Raw genomic sequence first — 18,111 nt, 5'->3', positions numbered from 1 at the left:
TGAAGACATGAACCAGGAAGATCTCTAAGTGTCCAAAGAATGAAACGATCTGGCTGTCCAAGCGTTATTTGTTTCTCATGCTTTATCATGCAGTGTCAATAGAATTCCGATGGACCCTATAACTTCCAGACCCTTGTGATACAGTATGTGATAACATAAAGGCAAACAATTACACAAATGCCTTTTTAATCTGCAGAGCTTCTAGGGATCTTCTTGGACATCATCTGTACAAGCAAATAATACTCTTATAGAAGACAGTTTGCTTGTGGGTCATGCAATGCAGAAAGCTTGCTCAGGTTCTGTTAAGGTCATACTGTGCTTATTGCCGTTTCCTTGTAATGAGATCAATGCGTTTGCTCTTGCAATGAATAAATAGCTTGAGGAATAAAGGTTTTTGCATTTTTATAAGGTTTTGCCCTAATGCCATATGAAAAACCTAGACATTGTGCGTTCAGTGAACTAACACTGTGCAGAGTCCTTCCTTATAACATACTTTTTATCAGTCATCTTTGTAAATTAAGTCTGACAAAAGGATTTTCAAATATTGTGGTTTCAAAATTGGTTTGCTCCATATCCTAATGCAGCAAGAGGGATGAGTTGAATTGATTGTATTGTGGAATCTAGCTGTGTCCCTGTTACGGTTAACTGAAAGAGATAAATGCCTGCTTGCAGAAATCAGACTGATTTGCCTGTACACAACTGAAACCATCACTGATACCTCCATTTCCATATGGAAATTCTGGTTTACACAGACATAATTTATACTGCTATTATATTTTTCTGATCTTTTCACTCAAGATTTACCTTCATTATACACCAAGTGTTGTAATTCTGTGGTGAGTTTCTGCTTGGAAAACTCTATCTTATGTTACAGAAAGCAGCCTTTATTTCGTTGCTCATTTACAGTATTATGTTGAGCTGCTGTAGTTATTGAAGATTCTGATCAATGTGCAGTAATGATTGCTGATCATTGTCTGCTGAGATGCCAGATAGTGAGTGCATTGGTACATTTTCTCTGTTGCTGGCTTAAAGGATGAATCGCCAAACTAGATTCCTTTTTTACCCAGTCTAAGATCCCTCTCCCAAACTTTAACATATCTGATGTGAACTTGTTCGTATAATAAGAGGACATTCAGTACTGCAACATTCAAAGCTTGACAAAGGATACAGATTATTTTTGACTTAAAAAAGCATACTTTTTAACTTTCAAGTTGTGTCAGTTAAGCTGGTATTCTTTTAAAGAGTCGTAACTGGCAAATTGTGGCATTTGCATATCGTACTTATACAGTATTTTTCATGTTTCCAGTAGAAATAGACTGTCTGTCCTGTACTTCTCTGAATATTATACAGTATATAAATGTATTTGTAGCTAAAAAATCAGTTTATTTTTTCGTAAAAGGCCTTTCTATCACAAATAGTTTACACAGGTTCCACTGTGTCCCATTTATATCCCTTTATACCGTAAGTCATTATACGGGACAGTGAGTTTTATTCAAGAGATCGTTGTTGCTTGGTAAAATCTGGTGTTTCACATCGTACCCTGCATTGTGTGACTCTGTTACTTTGTAAAGCAATGTAATCTTGGCAGCCACACAGAATTAGCTTTTTTTTTTTGGAAACCTGATCGTTGAGGAGCTAATAGCCTCTGGCGATAGAGGAAGTTCCCCTGCTGATGTCCCAGTTGGGTCTGTGTGGTTGTAGAAGTGTCTTTAAATAATTACTGTAAGAGAAATACATAGCTTCTTACCTTTAAATTCCGAGAAGATTTGCACGATAAGGAAAGTTATTGATGAACTTGCAAAATGGCAAAAGAGAGTACCTTGTCTGAAATGACTTTAATTTAAGAGCTTCAGAGAATTATTTTAAGATCTATACTGAAATTAAGAACACATTTTTCAATTATTGATTATTAAATCACTCACTGTTTATTTTTCCATCTGTTTTGTTTTTCTGATCCTACATCATGTCAAGGTCCATTTGCTAGGTACAGTACTTCAGCTAAATTATATTTCTAATCTAAACATTTTAAACGTCTCCAGAATTGTTGTTTGACGAGTTCTGTAATTTTGTTCGGTGTGAACAGGTAATCGCAATCAAGAGTCACGTTAGTCAGTTAAGTGGAAAGGACTGGAAAAAATTATTGCGCCTTTTCCATTTAAATGGCTTTATAGACGTTTGCTCTTTGAAACAGCTTTATTGGAAACTAAAAAAAAAAACACAAAACCTCAAAAATGCTTTTTCTCCATAAATGGAATTCTGTATGAAACCAGACACTTGACAAATTTCCATCAGGTTAATGGTCCACATTGACATGAAAGATGTCCTGATCACATTTCCATATTTGGGCACTTTTCAGCTGCTCTAATGAGACTTTCAGGCAATTTACAATGCGAAAGTGAAGTGCTTTTCTGCCTTATCCTGCAAACCATGCTCTAAGATATACGTGTACTCAAATCTTCTTTATGCACTTTCAACCTGATAGATACATAGAAAAAAAAGTCAGAGCCTGTCGCAAGTAGTTTGCGGCCACTAATTAAATTCATCAAGATTTTAACATAAAATTGTTCTGTGTGAATACTGGATAATAATGTCTTCAAAGACTGCTTGGTATTTCGTTTGTACAACTGTTTCCTTGAACATTTCCAGATGTAACAATTCATGAAGGTTAGATTTAGTTAATTTACAGATGCACCATTGTCCAAACGTTTTTCCGTTTTACTGTATGCTGTTTTTTTGTTGGCAAACTCTGTATACCCAGAAACCAGAAACCTATTGGTTTTATGAACTCTGTATACTGGATGCAGATACTATTTGTAGCAAAGTATGCTATAAGTAATTGAATATAACTGTATTCAGATTCCACAAGGTTTTCAGTAATATTGGAATGCACAGTAAAGTTATACATTACTGTGTTAAAAAAAATGAACTTCTTTGAGCTGAAGTCAAGGAACTGATTCATAAAGAAGTGAGTGTCCACTTAAATAAACGTCATTTATCCCTGTCGGTGTTAATGAGCTTCTTGGCTATGCCCCTAATTAAAATTTTAAATCATGAAGAGACCTTGCAGCCAATAAAAACACAACATTTTCTGGCTGTTTTTTTGTGTTCATTACACTAATTGTCTTTTGCAGTGAAAACTATTGACAATTAATAAACAGTGTTTGTGAAGACTGTTAAACTCCTCAGGCCATCCACTATTTTTGAGTTTAACTCCTTAAAAAAGAATGGGATGTTCTTCTGGAGCCTCTGGAAAGCTATGGATCTGTAAAGTAACCTTCCATTAAATTCCTTCTCTCGCAAAATTGACTTGTAGTACAATACGCTTAGTGTAGAGAATAAAGCCATAGAACCATTTCTACATTCTAGAGGGGTCATCTGCTCTTTTCAGTGCTGTCACAACAGAATTGTGAATGCATTAATTAATGTAAATTAAACAGTAAAATGCAGTCCTTTGGCACATTCCATTGTACAGCTGGATATAGAAGATATATAATATTGGTAATGTACTTATTTGCTCCAGTGCCAGTTAGGGCAGATGGCTGCCCTCTGGTTGTGAGTTGTCTGCTGACCTTTTAATTGCCCTTGTATTAGGAAGCTGAGCATGCTTTCCTCCTTAGTGCTGCGTTAGCACCGAACGTGCATTGTCTGTTGAGCTGCGCCTTCCTGCAGATGTGGCTAATTAGGGAGCCAGACAAATCGAGAGAGGAGAGGCCTGGTCAACATGTGGTCGTTTTCCGCCTTCGCCGTGTGTTGCTTTTGCGTTCCCTGTGATCCAGAGGAGCAGAAGAGAGCCTGCCATCGTAGTGCCAGTTGCTTTGTGTACATAACGTTGAGTGTTGGCCTTCAAAAGGAAGAAATGTTAGAAGTGGTTTATTTATATTCCACGACTGAATTGGATGTATGACATCATCCATTTACAGTTCTTATCCTGTGACATGGCTAATCCCTAACACCTCATTAAAAGAGACACTTTCAGTATTCCATACATCATCCTGTTTAGGTTTGGCATTCCTTTATGGAATACAGCTGAGGTACAGTAGGAAGCCCAGGGCCATCAAGTGATAAGGGAATAAGTTAAAATATAAGGCTTGGGTGGTTTGCCTTCTAGGGTAAGAATGCAATTTCTGTAGATTGTTTCCATTCTTCTTTCGATATTACTTTTTAGAATCTGAAAGGACCAGATGTACCTTGAATTGGAATGTAATCCAGTTATATTGCTCTGTAGATTTAGATGGTGTTTTGATACCTTGATGAAAATTGGCTTGAAACACCACTCTCAGTTCCAGCACTGCTAGTTACGGTGTGCTGAGTATTACACTCTGCTTTCTTGTGTTTTAAAAGCTCTTTTCAACATTTTTATTCTAGAATCGTTTTTTACTTGTAATTTGATCTTGTTTCCGCTGCATGCCAAGATCAATCAGAGGTTATATCTTGCAAAGGACCTTAAATCTGATCACAGGTTTGTGAAGGAGCATTATTTTGTAGATCTTGGATAAGAAGCTGTTTTGATGAGATTGGCACTCACTTTCAGCAACAGCAGATTCTTGCCATATGGGAGGATTATTATGGAAAAAGTGAATTATCAAGCTTAATTTATGTTGGAAAGTTACTTGCATTCTCTAATGGACTCTTCAAATAGTTTTCCATCCAGAAAAAAAGAAACAATAAATAATAACATAAATAATCTTAAAAGTCAGTCTGTTACAAACCAGCTTTGAGTATTCTCCTTTTATTGTGCAGGCCATTAAATTGAAACAGACTGCTTTGTTTAGTACTTCAACAGGAAAGAATGGCTGGAAAGTTATGTTTTGTTTGAAAGAATGTCTTCCCAGTGCAAGAGAAATATTGCAGGTGGCATAAGAGGTTTGAATCGACCCAGTTGAAGGATGTGAAGTGGAATTTTTCTTGACACTGGGGCTTCTTACAAATTTCTTTATCCTGTACTGTGGTTACCAAGTACCACATCACACAAGTAGGTCATTTCGAAGAGTCCTTCTTAATAAACTTGCATCATCATCATCACATCCAGAACTGTGTTCATTAGTTAGCTGAGTAATCCTTTTTCCAAATAGCTTCTGGTCCGTTTGTGTTATGAAATATGATGATAGGGGGAAACATTCATTGTAACCACTTTTTATTAGAATTAAGCTAAAATTCACTATCATAAACACTATGCATGTCACACAACCTTTTGTGCAAATGGCATTACAGACACACAGTTATTTGTAATAGTTCATAACAAGATAGAAGCAAATAACAAAACTCCAGGCAGACACAAGACAGATGAAATTTATTAACTAGACCTTTAAAGACTACAGAACTGACAAGAACTTTCTTCAGATACAGTAACCAGTGGCCTTGGAATGTTAATTCAAAATTATATTTTGATGTATGGTTTTTATGCAAGTTTTATAGCATGTTTTGTTATGAACAAGCTATGAACACATACAGTACAGTAGCTTGAACACTTTTAGCCCCATTCATGTAAATAGTCACCAAATTTACAATTGTATGGTGGCACAGGGGGAGAGATGGTGATGGGGCATAGAAATAAAATGTCTTCATAGATTTTTAGCCACTCTGCAAAACATCATCAGCACCACTGCATTTGAATTCCTGGCTTTCAGGTGCTCCTTCTATTGCAGTGTGTTTCTTTCCTTAATCTTTATGATTTGCATTTGTTTTGAGGATTTGAATGAGAGGGCTATATACAGTATGTCACTGGCTGCTTTGGGGGCCCCCCAGTGTAGTTCTGATTGTTTCCAATGCGAGCTGCGCACCTCATTAGTTTGCTGTACAACCTCCTCTATGAGAGAGAAATCCACCTATGGGCTGATTTAGTACACAGTTTCCTCTTTAACTGTCATGTCACTTCATGGAATATTAAGTTTAATAACTGCATGATTTGTTTATTACAGATAGTCATCAAGGATGTGGTGTGCTGCAAAAGTTCATATAATGCATCTGGTCTTCCTAAGTAGCTGTTTTATTTTTGTGGTTGCTTTTAAACATCACTGTGCTCAGTGCTCAGCTGTTTTCATGTGGGATAGGGGAGAAGAGGAAAGTTGCACTCTGAGAAGCTCATTATCAAGTCGAGAGGTTTCGAGAGCTGTAGTTCATGTTGGGACTACATGCATGTGCTCCTTGGGTCAGGAAGACCTCAACATTTCCCACTCAATACCTTTTTTGCTCAGATTGTCAGGTTACACTTTGTCCTCCTGCTTGCTCAGACAGCCGACAGAATGTAGCATAACAGAGGTCTTTCTGTGCTTATCAATATCCCAGGGCTGTTCGTGTGTGGTAGCCTTGTGGTTTTGCAGACGATAAAAGTTCCTCAAAGCCTCCAGGAAAGAGCCACATGCAGTTCCAGTCCATAGGTTCATACCCCTTATAGAGACTGTATTTACAGTTCTGCTCCCACGACACCACTAACTCCCAGCACCTCATTAAAAGAGACACTTTTGCCACTGCTACTTTGGAAAAAAAAATCACGCTTTAATAAATCGCAGCTGTGAGCCCAAAACTTCTCAGCACTCAATCACGCACAACGGTACTGGGCTCCTTCAACACTACATGAAGTCACAAATAAAACAACAATCATGTGGAGTAAGTGTTTCACTCTGCCCTTCATAGCATGGGTTTTGTTTTTTGAACTTTGGAGCATTTTGGATTCACATAATAGATGTATGCAAACAAGGTGTTTTTAATATTTGCACGCATACTGGGGACATTCAGCTGGGCACATGCCACGAGCTCTGTTCTGCAGTTAAAAGGAAGGAAGTGCTCTGTATTTAATGAAGCACCATGTTACCCCCTCCAAGGTCCTTTAGCCATATAAAACCATGTTTAAACAGTCTGGACATTTACTGAGCTGCTGTACTAATAGAGTTCAGAGCCAGGGTTTAGTCTGGTACAACGTAGCAGTAAAAATCTATCATTCTCATTAAGTTGCACTGTTCTCCTTGAGCAAACCTCTTCTATTGATCCTCACTCGGGACTATCTCACTAAGGCGCAGGTGACCTGGGATCTAAGAGACACAACGTTTTGGCTGTGGAGCCCTTTTCAGGTCATGACCTAGACCCTGACCTCGATTTGAGAAGGGTTCACAACCAAAAGGTTGAGTCTCTTTTCTTTTCTTTTCAGCATGGAATAAACCTTTACTGTACCTGTTCCTTGTTCCTTGTTCCTTGTTTCATGTGTGTTTGCATGCATAGTACAGTATATTCACCATACACAGTAAGCATTTCATTGCACTTGTGCACATGAGAAAGAAACTGAAGTGAACTTTAGACATTTTATTTTTATTTGCTACCATTCAAAGATTATTTATTGTTTTCAACAGTCCTTGCTAGCTACCCTCACCCCAGGAGTTGTCCCCAGGCCTGAACAGGGCTGTGGAAGAGGCTCTGTAGTCCCAGTGTGCTCTTGCATGCGGTGTCTCCTAGCCAATCTCTTCAAATGAGGCTCGCATCCAGCCCGATCTGGCTCAAGAAGCTTTTACAAATGTTATTTTTCAAATATATAGTGAGGTCACCGAGGAAGAGATTTCGGTTTCTTACAATAAATCAAACTTAATAAAACAGGCCATGCACAATTTAAGGTTTAGGATTATAGGGTTGTTTTATTTTCTCAAAGTTTAGAGAAATTCCAAACATACATGATGTTAATTCTACAAGGAAGTGATTTGTAAAACTCACATCCATATTGTTAAGGAGTGTACAAAGAGTGCTATATGAAAGTTATTTAAAGAACTGAATAATAGCTTTTTGAGTCTGTGATGTATAAGGCACACACTTACAGTTGCAATTATTCTTGGAACTATATAAATAAGCTAAAGGCCACTTTGAATGTTGAGCCACTCAAAGTATATTTATATGTTAAGCATTAATGGTAATGAAAATAACAGAGAAAAATTGCTACCATTAATCTATAGTATTTATATACCCTATGATGCTTTTAGAAAACATTTGTAGTAATTTTTGCCATGGAATTAATCAAATCATGGTACTTATCACCATCCAAATGAAATGAAAACTATGTTTTTTCTGAACAAAATGTCTTTGTTGATCACTTAATTGTTGGAGTGTGCTACACAAGCATTGGTTTAAAAGAAATATTTCTCAAAATGCATAGTACAATATGTAAATATATGGAAAAATCTGAACCTCAGTTTTTGTAAAACTGTATTTGTAACTCTGAAAAGTAGTTTCCAAGCCTTTTTTGTGAAAGTACTGTAAGTATACCTCTGATACTGTTATGTGTATGTTTGGGTTCTTAATATAGCATAGTGTGTACAGCTTTTTGAAGCTACTATACTGTACCTACAGTACGTTGAAAAATCAGTATTGCTTGCATCAGTAAAAGTCTAGATTTACAGAGGGGATGTAACATTCCTGAAAAATGATACATAAGAAAAAAAGGCATAGTGTTACTGAATCTAAGGGTTCACATACTTATTGACACAAGGGTATTTACTGTTTGAGTCAGTTTGTTAAAAGCCATAATCCTGCATATGTCTTTGTGTTGTGTTTAATCAGGCTATGTTTATCAGTTATGAAGACTTTCATGGACATCTTGAATTACGTTTCGTGCTGCAGAGTTGAAGGGTTTGTTTTTCTCTCTCCTCACAGACGCAGAATCGAATGAAGCTGATGGCTGACAACTACGATGACGACCATCACCATCCTCATCATCCTCACCCTCATCACCTTCATCACCACCCCCATTCGCACCCCCATCACCACCCACACCACCGCGGCCCAGCGCGGCCCCCCCACGCCAACCACCGGCCCTCTCCTGACCAGGTGAGTACTGTCCATCTGCCAGTATTGAAGGTTTGGCAGAGGTGGTTCATTAATGGGTGCTTCTCGTACAGATTTGAACCCGTACAATTGTCTTCTTCATGATTATGTGTACAAGCAGCAGGCTGCAGTACCTCTTCAGGGTGTTCATTGCCTGTAGAAGCTGCTGTAGCTGTGGTGCGCTATCACAGTACTCAGGTCTCTTAGCTGCTTGTTAAGATTTTCTTCTGTCCTTTCAGGAAAGTGTATTACAGAGAAACCTGCACTCTGCAATACTGTAAACCCTTATTACATCTGCTGATGTTCTCATGTGTTTATGAGTAATACTTGTGGAAATTAAAATTTTGGGGAGATATACTGTACAGTGTGTGTCTAATATTCCTAAAACAAAATCTCTATAATTTGATATGCTCATAATGTGTTATTGTGTAGAGACAAAATACTGTAGCTGTTTTACACTGCAGGATTTTCATGAGCAGGACATTTCAATTAATAATCCAACCGGATTAAAAAGGTAATTGCCAGATCTTTGGTGAACCGTCTGCAACACACACTCAGACACTTCCGGCCATATGCTATTCTTTTTTAATTATTATTAAATAAAATAGTAGGATTTCTTTTAAAAAATAAATAGTTCTTATTTTTTGTTTCAGAGAAATTCCATGAAAATATTCTAAAAGCCTTCGTTGTTGCTAACCCCAAATAACATTTCCAACAACTGTGCATATACAGTACAGTAGATATATTGAGAACATACTGTACGAGGCACAGTGCTGTTTACATCTGTCTCCCCTGTTTGTAAGATTTCCAAAGAGGTGGACTATGGAAACTTGAACATTTGGCCTTGGCAAATTTCGGAGCGTTCTACTTCTTTTATTGTTGACGCCTCGGGATTATAGATTCCAAGTGTGCACAGATACAGCTTCCCTCGAACAACAATGACTAGAATAGCAAAGGTGATAGGCTGGTCTTTTCATGGACTGAAGGCCCCTTCTGATACCTCCATAGCTTGCAAGGAAACAAGGCCACACACAATGATTAGTTTTTAGACACATTCCAGGCCATAATAATTGACTCAGTAGAAAACGTCTTTAACAAGCTTATGAGTCTCTAGTATAATCCCTATCCACTGGTTGAAGCCTGTGTAAAGATTCTTTCACTGTGACTCACATTTCCCACATTCTGTAGGCTTGGTTGCTGTATAATTTTGAGTCCTGTACTTTGACATTTTTACAGTAACCCTCCTTTTAGCAACTGTCATTGCTGTGGTTCATTGGTGCAGTGTGCATGCATTACATGGCTTGTGTGGTTTTGAGGACCTCACTGATGTTGGTCTTAGAAAACTGTATGAAAGATATTGGATATACACCTGAAATGCCTAATGTCAACCATCAGTTTTTTTCCCCTTAAGCTAATAGGTATCAATGATTCTCCATTGTAATTCCACAACTTTTGTTATTCTCTAGTAATGCCAATGTAAAATATTTTAGCAGCTAGCCCTTAAATATTGGGGTGGGTTCATTAACTGGTATCATTTAATTATTAATTATTGGGAAGGAGCAATTGGCCTCCCCCCCCCCCCCTTCAGTGAACTAACTAATAGAACTAAAATACTCTGCAATACCTTCTTTTACTAATAATATTGGGTAATCCTTAGATCATATCACATGCAGACGTTTTCCCCCAGTGACGTATTTAATGTGGTAAGTACTAAAATAAAAAAATCACCCCACACTGCAATGGAAAGTAAAATAAAGAAACAAGTTTAATATGTGGCTTAACAAACACCTGACGCTCAACCACTTGGGTGCTTTAAGATGTTTGAAAGTGCTAAATTTCCAGGGTAATATAGCATATAAATATAACTCTTCCCTTACAGTGCATCTGGGAACATTACAGCCCTTTAATGATCGAAAACATCCCCTGTATTTCATGAAGTCTTTGCTCAAACCCCCAAAAAGGCTGTGCATGTGAGAATATTTCCATAATGTCCTACAGTTTCGAAAGGAACTTGCACACAGACACGCAGTGGGTAGTACTGCATGTGCCCAGTGAAGTTGTGCAGGGACAGAAATAATCAGAGCTGAGTTGAAAGAAACGTATGATTTAGACGGTATGTCACCAACTTGTACAACAAAGAGGTCTATAAATTTCTGGAAAGCAAATCTAATTTCACGGCCCACTACATTTAGGAAGCTTGAGGTTTCTGTGCTGTGTGATGTCAAAGAGCAGTGCGAACGAGCATCTTTTTGATTTAAAAGATCGGATCAGTAAGCTGGACCCTCCACACCTGGTTCCTTGGTTGCTTTCAAAGTCAGACGGAACATTTACAAGCCAGCGTGCAAAAAGAAAAATAAACATCACCGACTTAACATTTCATAAAAAATACTATGTGGCATTTTATATGGAACCTGTGGTTACACTCAGGTAATAAATAAAACTATGGCTACAAAGATTGATAGTAAAGAAATTAATCTGATCCTGAGTCATGTCATACCTAAGACACTTAAATCTCTGATAATATGAGCATGAAGCTTTAAAGGCAAAAGACTCATTTAACTGACATTTAACAGGATTATGTAAATGAGATGTGAAGTAGTCTGAGACCTTCAGTAATGATTAAAAGTCAGCCATGGATTTTAGGTGTGAGTAAGTGTGGTATGATACGCATTTTTAGAAGTTATACTTAACATATCTAGTTCTCTCATGCAGATACATGAAAGGGAACTGCTGGGAGCCCAACCTGGGAGGGACTTTAGAAGAGCTTAAGTTGTCAAGTTTGTTCTTCTATCTACAGTACGTGGCGAAAGAGATAATAGTTTCGGGCTATTTTTTAAAGGAAAGAAAAAAAGCAAAAGGAACTTGCATAATTTTTTTTGCTGTTACCTATTTGAATTATAGTAGGGTCACCTGAGAAACATTGCTCTCTGAGACCGAGAGGCACTGTTAACTGGTCAGTGTAAAATTCAAATCTACTGTAATTATGCATAGGATGAAAGAGGCATCTCCATGTTGAAGGAATTTTGTTTGCGGTCTTCAAGGTGTCTGAAAAGATGTTCAAAATTGCTCACTGTCTCCACATTGCACTCATGTTTACACCTGTCTCTCAGTCTCCGAGCAGCTTAAAGATATGCATCATTAAGGTTGGTTTAAAGAAGTCTTAACATTAGTGTCAGCAGATGTATGGTAATTAATTTACAGACTTGAAGTATGACTACACTTGAGCCCTTTTGCAGACCTGTGTACACCCTTTGTTTCCACATAAATCTTGGAGTGATTGCAGTTTTGTACAACTGAACAAGTAAAGATTTATTCCATATTAAAAAGAGAAGAAAAGAAACACAACGTTTCGGTTGTGGAGCCTTCTTCAGGTGTCATTTCAGGGGGTGTCGTTGAAGGGTGTCAACTCACCCAAAGAAAGCTCCACAGCCAAAACATGTTTCTTTTCTTCTCTTTTCAGCATGGAGTAAACCTTAAAATGTTCCTTTGCAGCCTGTGCATGCTGACACAGCTAGCTACTTGAACTGTTTCTTACATTTGGCTTCTATCCATTTTTGTAGAAAAAGAAAATGAAAAATGTATTATTAATTTATATATTCTCTACATAATGTGCAATTGAAGGTCCATGAAGCCCCCTGATCTTGATACATAACAGTCTTTGAACAGTAAATATAATCCAATGCCTGTTGACAGGGATTTGAAATTCAGACTTTTTTTTACACTTATTGAATGTGTAATTTAATGTTGTGCTGAGCGTGTTTTGGCCCTTAAGGAAAACCCATGTCTCTGCCAAGTATCGGAATATTTTGAAGTCTGTCTGAAGAGAAGAATTGTTTTGATAGCTGTCGTCCCGTCTCTCTGATTTGCTCTGCTGCCAAGCTGTATGCTAGGGTACTGTCATGCCAGCTGGAGGCTTATACAATCAAATTAGAACACCATGATCAGACAGGCTATATAAAAAATGGCTGATAGTGTTTGCCATCCCCCATGAATTATACACACATACAGTCATTGCCTCACCCTGTACCTTTCTTTCTCTGGACTCCGAGAATGTTTGTGACTGGCTTGGATGCGAATATATGTAATTGGTCCATGATCATATGGATTTGGCTTCAGGTTTCATCAGTATGGTCAGATGTATTTTCCACCCCTTCAACAAACACATTGACAGGCAGCAAGTGATCTTCCCAGTGTCTTTTTCTAGGGAAGACTTGTCAGGGATGCCTGTAGTACATCCACCTCTTCTGTTCGCCTTGTCTTTGGAAACTCTGGATCAGATTGTACATCAGTCCATTATTTCTGCCCCTCTTTCCATTAACAATCTACAGCATTGCATAATGCTCTCTACTAAAAATATTCTATTATGTGTAGACAATTTCTTCTGATCCCTGCCTAATCAGCTTACTATTTTTGATGATTCTGGTGCTCTATCATGGTGCATCATTAAATGGCTTAAGTCTGCATTAAATTGTACAATGGAAAATGCCAGTCTATATCTGACCATGCAACTGGTCAAATACTTAGGTTACTCTGGTATAGGGGTTTACTCTTTTTATATGAAATCACATTCAACTTTAATAACATTTTAAAACATGAAGATACTGACAGGAACAAAAAGACACAGTTTCTGAATTATTTTGCCTAAGTGAAAATTGGACGTGCTTCCTCATTCTGGGCTTCATTACCCATGTATTCTGGGGGTGCTCAATATCACTCAGCATCCTCATTAAATGTTATCATATAACTTGTCCCTTCAAAGCAACAGAAATAGCTCAGCACACAAGATGTTGGCATCGTGTCGGGAACTTCATTATCTGTCATGGTGAAGACCTTCTCCAGATACATTTTCCACTCCGTTTAGTGCCACAATCAAACTCAAGAAAAAACAGTGACTGTTGTTGGACGCTTGGTTCTCAGATGCAAATAAGTAATGCAAATCGTATCATGAGCTCCTTAGTCAACCACATGCTCCATGCTGTCTCCATGGATCTGAGCTGGCTTACTTCATCTAAAGAGGAGATGGGCTCTTAGCACAGGCAGGTGAGGGCCCAGCTGTTCCTGGTCAGGTGGGGATAATGACATCGATGTCAACAATATACTTTACACGCAAAACAGATTCAAAGACCTTGGAAACAAACCGAAGAGATGGACCAATACAGTGGTTTTTCCATGGGTCCATGGGTTATAGTGAACACAAACCGAAGTGGAGGCTGCATGCTCAAGAAAGCCTCAGGCTTCTTCGACACTGGAAGCCTTTCTATGGCAAGGGTTATCTGTGCGGTCACAATGATTTACACAGTTTCACAGATGGAAGCGGCAACAGGCAGCTGGGGGCAAAGGAAATCTGCATGGGAGGTACATAAGAAACAGAATAAGAGAGCAAGAAAAAACACTACATCAAAGAAGAAAGTAATTACTGTAGATGTGTATATCTACAATATATGCCAAAAGTGTCAGGAAGAAAATGCAAAAGAATAGAAATCAGCATGTGAATGTGAATTTGGAAACATGGCTAACAGAGTGATGGTAACGAATGCCCCATTAGTGGATGCACAGCATTCCAAGGAGACAGGAAAGATGGAAGAGGTGGAGGTGTACGACTGCACATGGAAAAGGTGATTCAGGCACAGGAGCTTAAACTAATGAAACCAGTGTCTCTGAATCTACACGGGTCATTCAAAATCATTCAAGGGTTATTGTATTGGGAGAATTCTACAGACCACCAAATTCGTGTAATGAAATATGTGTAAAAGAAGTGGTTATCATGGAAGATTTGAATTTTCTTCACATACATTGGGAAAACGTAACTAAGCATTTGGACGACACTGGGGAAAAACATAAAGCAGCAGCTAAAACTAAAATGCAAGATTTTAATAAAAAATATAATGTTCATGATTGTAGTTAGTTCCTTACTACAAAGAAAGGCTGTATTGGTCTATATTGGTTTCCAAACAATCAAGGCTGATGAAGAGGAGTGATCATCATATGGTTCACTTTGAAGTATACTTTGAAAATGTGCAGGTAGTGTCCAGAGAAATGAGACAGCTTTTAAGAGAAGAAGCTTAAAAAATGATATAGATATTGAATCAGTAGAAAATGCATAACAATAGTTTAAAGATATTCTGCTTGAAGCACAGAATAGATAGGACCCAGTAAGTAAATAAATATCTACAAAGGGTTAATGCAGTAACTCAATAAATATGAAAGCAAGAAAATTAATAAAATAAATTATAAGCAACAATATCTCAGCTATGAGATTTTACAATTGTGCTGTACATTGCATTAATGAAACCTTATTTAGAACAAAAAGGAAATGACACAGGACAAGGTACTCAGCCATGATGCTGAAGCTGAAACCTTGGCTTCTTTCAAGATCCAACTACAGTATTGTTGGATGGCACCTGTTCTTGTTTGTGACATCTTCATCTTGGCACTGAAATTCCTATTTTAGGGATAGAGCATTGCATTCTTCTGAATGATCTGCACATCTTGCAGATAACACTTGCATTTACCTAATGCAGCGCAGCCCAAGTTATTTTAATTAATTAGCAAACTAAACCTTTGGAAGAGTGTAGATGTGACCCTGAGATGAGAAGAATGTTTTTCTTTCAAACAAAGTTGTTTTGATCTTTCTTGTTTTTCCTCCCACTGTGACTAATTACCACTTTGTCATTACAACAGCCCAGTTCATCAGTCCAGCTCTTCACAGCCTTTACCAAATCAGCACCTCATTTTATAGAATGAGTTGTTTGTGATACGTCTGCCAAAAATGTGAGGGAGACGAGGCAAGCGAGTGATTAATGGCTACAAAGTGTACTTAGTTCTTTGTTCGAGAGAAATAAAAAGTATTTATCCTAATGGTTAGCAAGAAGTGATCTGAAATATTATGCTTAAATTGTTTCCTTTGAAAACAATGCTTATTTTAATTTGTTTTTGTAAAGATATTGACATTTGTAATGTTCATGTTTATAGATAGTTTATATATAGATATAACCCAGTTTTATTTATTAAACACAGTAGTTTCTGAGGTACTGTATGAGAGTCCTCAAGGGACAGGATCACAGGATTCTTGAATTTCTTACAGATATCACAGCAGTGTATGACATCAGACAAAACCTTTTCTAGACCTAGGAGACTATGTTAATAAATTTAACATGAACCACAGCAATGACGTAATCATAACTCAAGAGTAGGCACACTGACAGCATTACAGCTGCATTTGTTTAGACTTCACTTTTTGTTAACCGAGCATGTCTTCAGATTCCTGGTTAGTTTGGTGCTTCAGTAGAAAGCCATGGGTAAAGATGTCCACTTAGCCTGTTTAAGTACTGCACTGTATACTGTACACTTATTTTGTCTCTCTTTCAACACAACTTAATGTAATACAACTTTAGTACTGTACTGTATGTCTATGCAGTTAATATTTGGGTTATCCCAGGTATTACATTTAACTACCTTTGTTTTATCAGTTATGGATTTTGTGTATTGATATTGCTGCTAATCTGAAGCTTTAATAGAATTTTAAATTCAGTGCTTTTATTTCACTGTAAACTTAACGTCAAATTTTACCAAATAAAATCAATCCACTAGTCAGTCAACTAGTCAAAGAGTCACCCGATCTGTAACTGGACATTACTTACTGTAAGACTGAGGTGGTGAATTCTTTGTCACACATTTCTGCCTCAGATACTAAATTTCATAGCAAACATTTTCTGTGCTTTTCATTTATTTTCTTCCCCAAATATTCAGTTGTAAGTATTCTGAAGTATTTATTATCTTCACATCTTACTAAAATGCTTAAAATGCCAGACAATTGTGTTTCTGGAGTGCATTTCTCTCCTGAAATGGGATCTGTCATATTTTGAAAGATTTCTAATCCAAAATGTTATCACATTGTTGTTCTGATTACTAGAAATGAATAGGAGCTGATTTTGAACCGTGTTCTAACAACACTTACTGACAGGAGTAAAGAAGACCTGAGTGACCTGAACATTTAAAGACAGACACGGTCTGGTTTCCTAAAAGCAGGCTGTGCAAAGAGAATGTACATTCTCAAATGCGTGTTTTTCATTCCTAGGACATTCAGCTTCTATAACATCTATAGAATTAGATGTGTTTCAATAAGTAAAGACACTTCAGTTGATTATATCCATAGCTTTCTTTCTTGAGATCAATTTCTGTTGCATGAAGTGAGATTACTAACTGCATTTTTTTTTCTGTTACACTGTGCAGTGGAGGAAAAATATCAGATGGGTGTCTCGAATGCTCACCTAAGACCATGAAACATACAGGCTGAATGTATATATTACTTTATCCCAACAGATTTCATATTTAGGTGAAAATGTTTTACATGCGTGGTAACATGTCACACTCGACCACAAGGATGATGATCTTTATTGTATGTCTCAATGTTAATAAAGATGTGAAGGTATCTGGACTGTCATGGCTTTGACTTCAACCTAAGGAATTCTTTACTAGAGGAAAAACAGAAACTGGGAACAAGCTTTGCGTCTTTACTTGTAGAAATAAAAAGCTGCTGGCTACAGTTTTAAAGCTTGCTTTTAGAGGTGGTCTGTACGGTGAAGAAACTGACCCTGAAGACCCTTGTGTTCGGGAGAGGAGTTATGCATGTACTGTATGCAAAATGGCAGGAGGATTAACTGAATGGATGAGCTGCACACTATTTGACAGTGAAAGTGCTTCCATTCCACCTCAACAAAGTACAGACAGCAAGGCAGCCAAAATATTTGTTTGCTGGAGCTGAGTGTCTCTTGATTATCCTCTCTCTACCTTTGAGCATGGGGTTCACAGTAATGATGCTGCCAGGAGAGATGTTGACAGGGTTATGTCTGATTCTCAGAGGCTCCCATTTTTACTTTGACAATGTGTTGCGAGATCTTAAATGTGCGAATGTGTCTCACCTTTGTCTGTCCTGATGATTCTTTAAATCCCTTTGATGTTTACTTTCAATGAAGCTGGAAACTTTTTTTTCTTTGTAAAATGATATATATATATATATTTGCTTACATCAGTATTTTTCACTCACTGCGGTGGATCCAAAGAAGCCACGAAAAATGTTTGCTTCCTGAATGCTTTTCTAAGTAGTATTGACCATGAGTTACAGTATATGGAGCAGTTGGGTAAACAATGTTCTTGAGATGACCTGGGTGACAAGCAGTTCTGCACTCCATAGGCTTTTCACAGTATGAATTGTGCCAGTAAATGCGCTGGCATTTTTCTTTGTCTACGTTCTTCAGCATCCATTGGAATAGTCACTTCAACTCTTTCAAGTAAACTTTTGAGTGTGTG

At 37.6% G+C, this 18,111-nt stretch overlaps 1 protein-coding gene across 13 annotated transcripts in view; it reads left to right on the top strand.

Annotated features, from left to right (window-relative positions):
- The window catches only part of LOC102695071 (ERC protein 2), a 314,021-nt gene that overhangs the window by 234,774 nt on the left and 61,136 nt on the right, over positions 1-18,111 (top strand). For all 13 annotated transcript variants that reach the window (XM_069189511.1, XM_069189507.1, XM_069189509.1 and 10 more), the window contains one exon: positions 8,632-8,805. In XM_069189511.1, the coding sequence (XP_069045612.1) occupies positions 8,632-8,805 (174 nt within the window). The remainder of the gene's footprint in view (positions 1-8,631; positions 8,806-18,111) is intronic.

This window comes from Lepisosteus oculatus, chromosome 4 (assembly GCF_040954835.1).
Source record: "Lepisosteus oculatus isolate fLepOcu1 chromosome 4, fLepOcu1.hap2, whole genome shotgun sequence".
Taxonomy (NCBI): domain Eukaryota; kingdom Metazoa; phylum Chordata; class Actinopteri; order Semionotiformes; family Lepisosteidae; genus Lepisosteus; species Lepisosteus oculatus.
The sequence above is the reverse complement of the archived record's forward strand: the minus strand, read 5'-3'. Positions and strand labels throughout refer to the sequence as shown.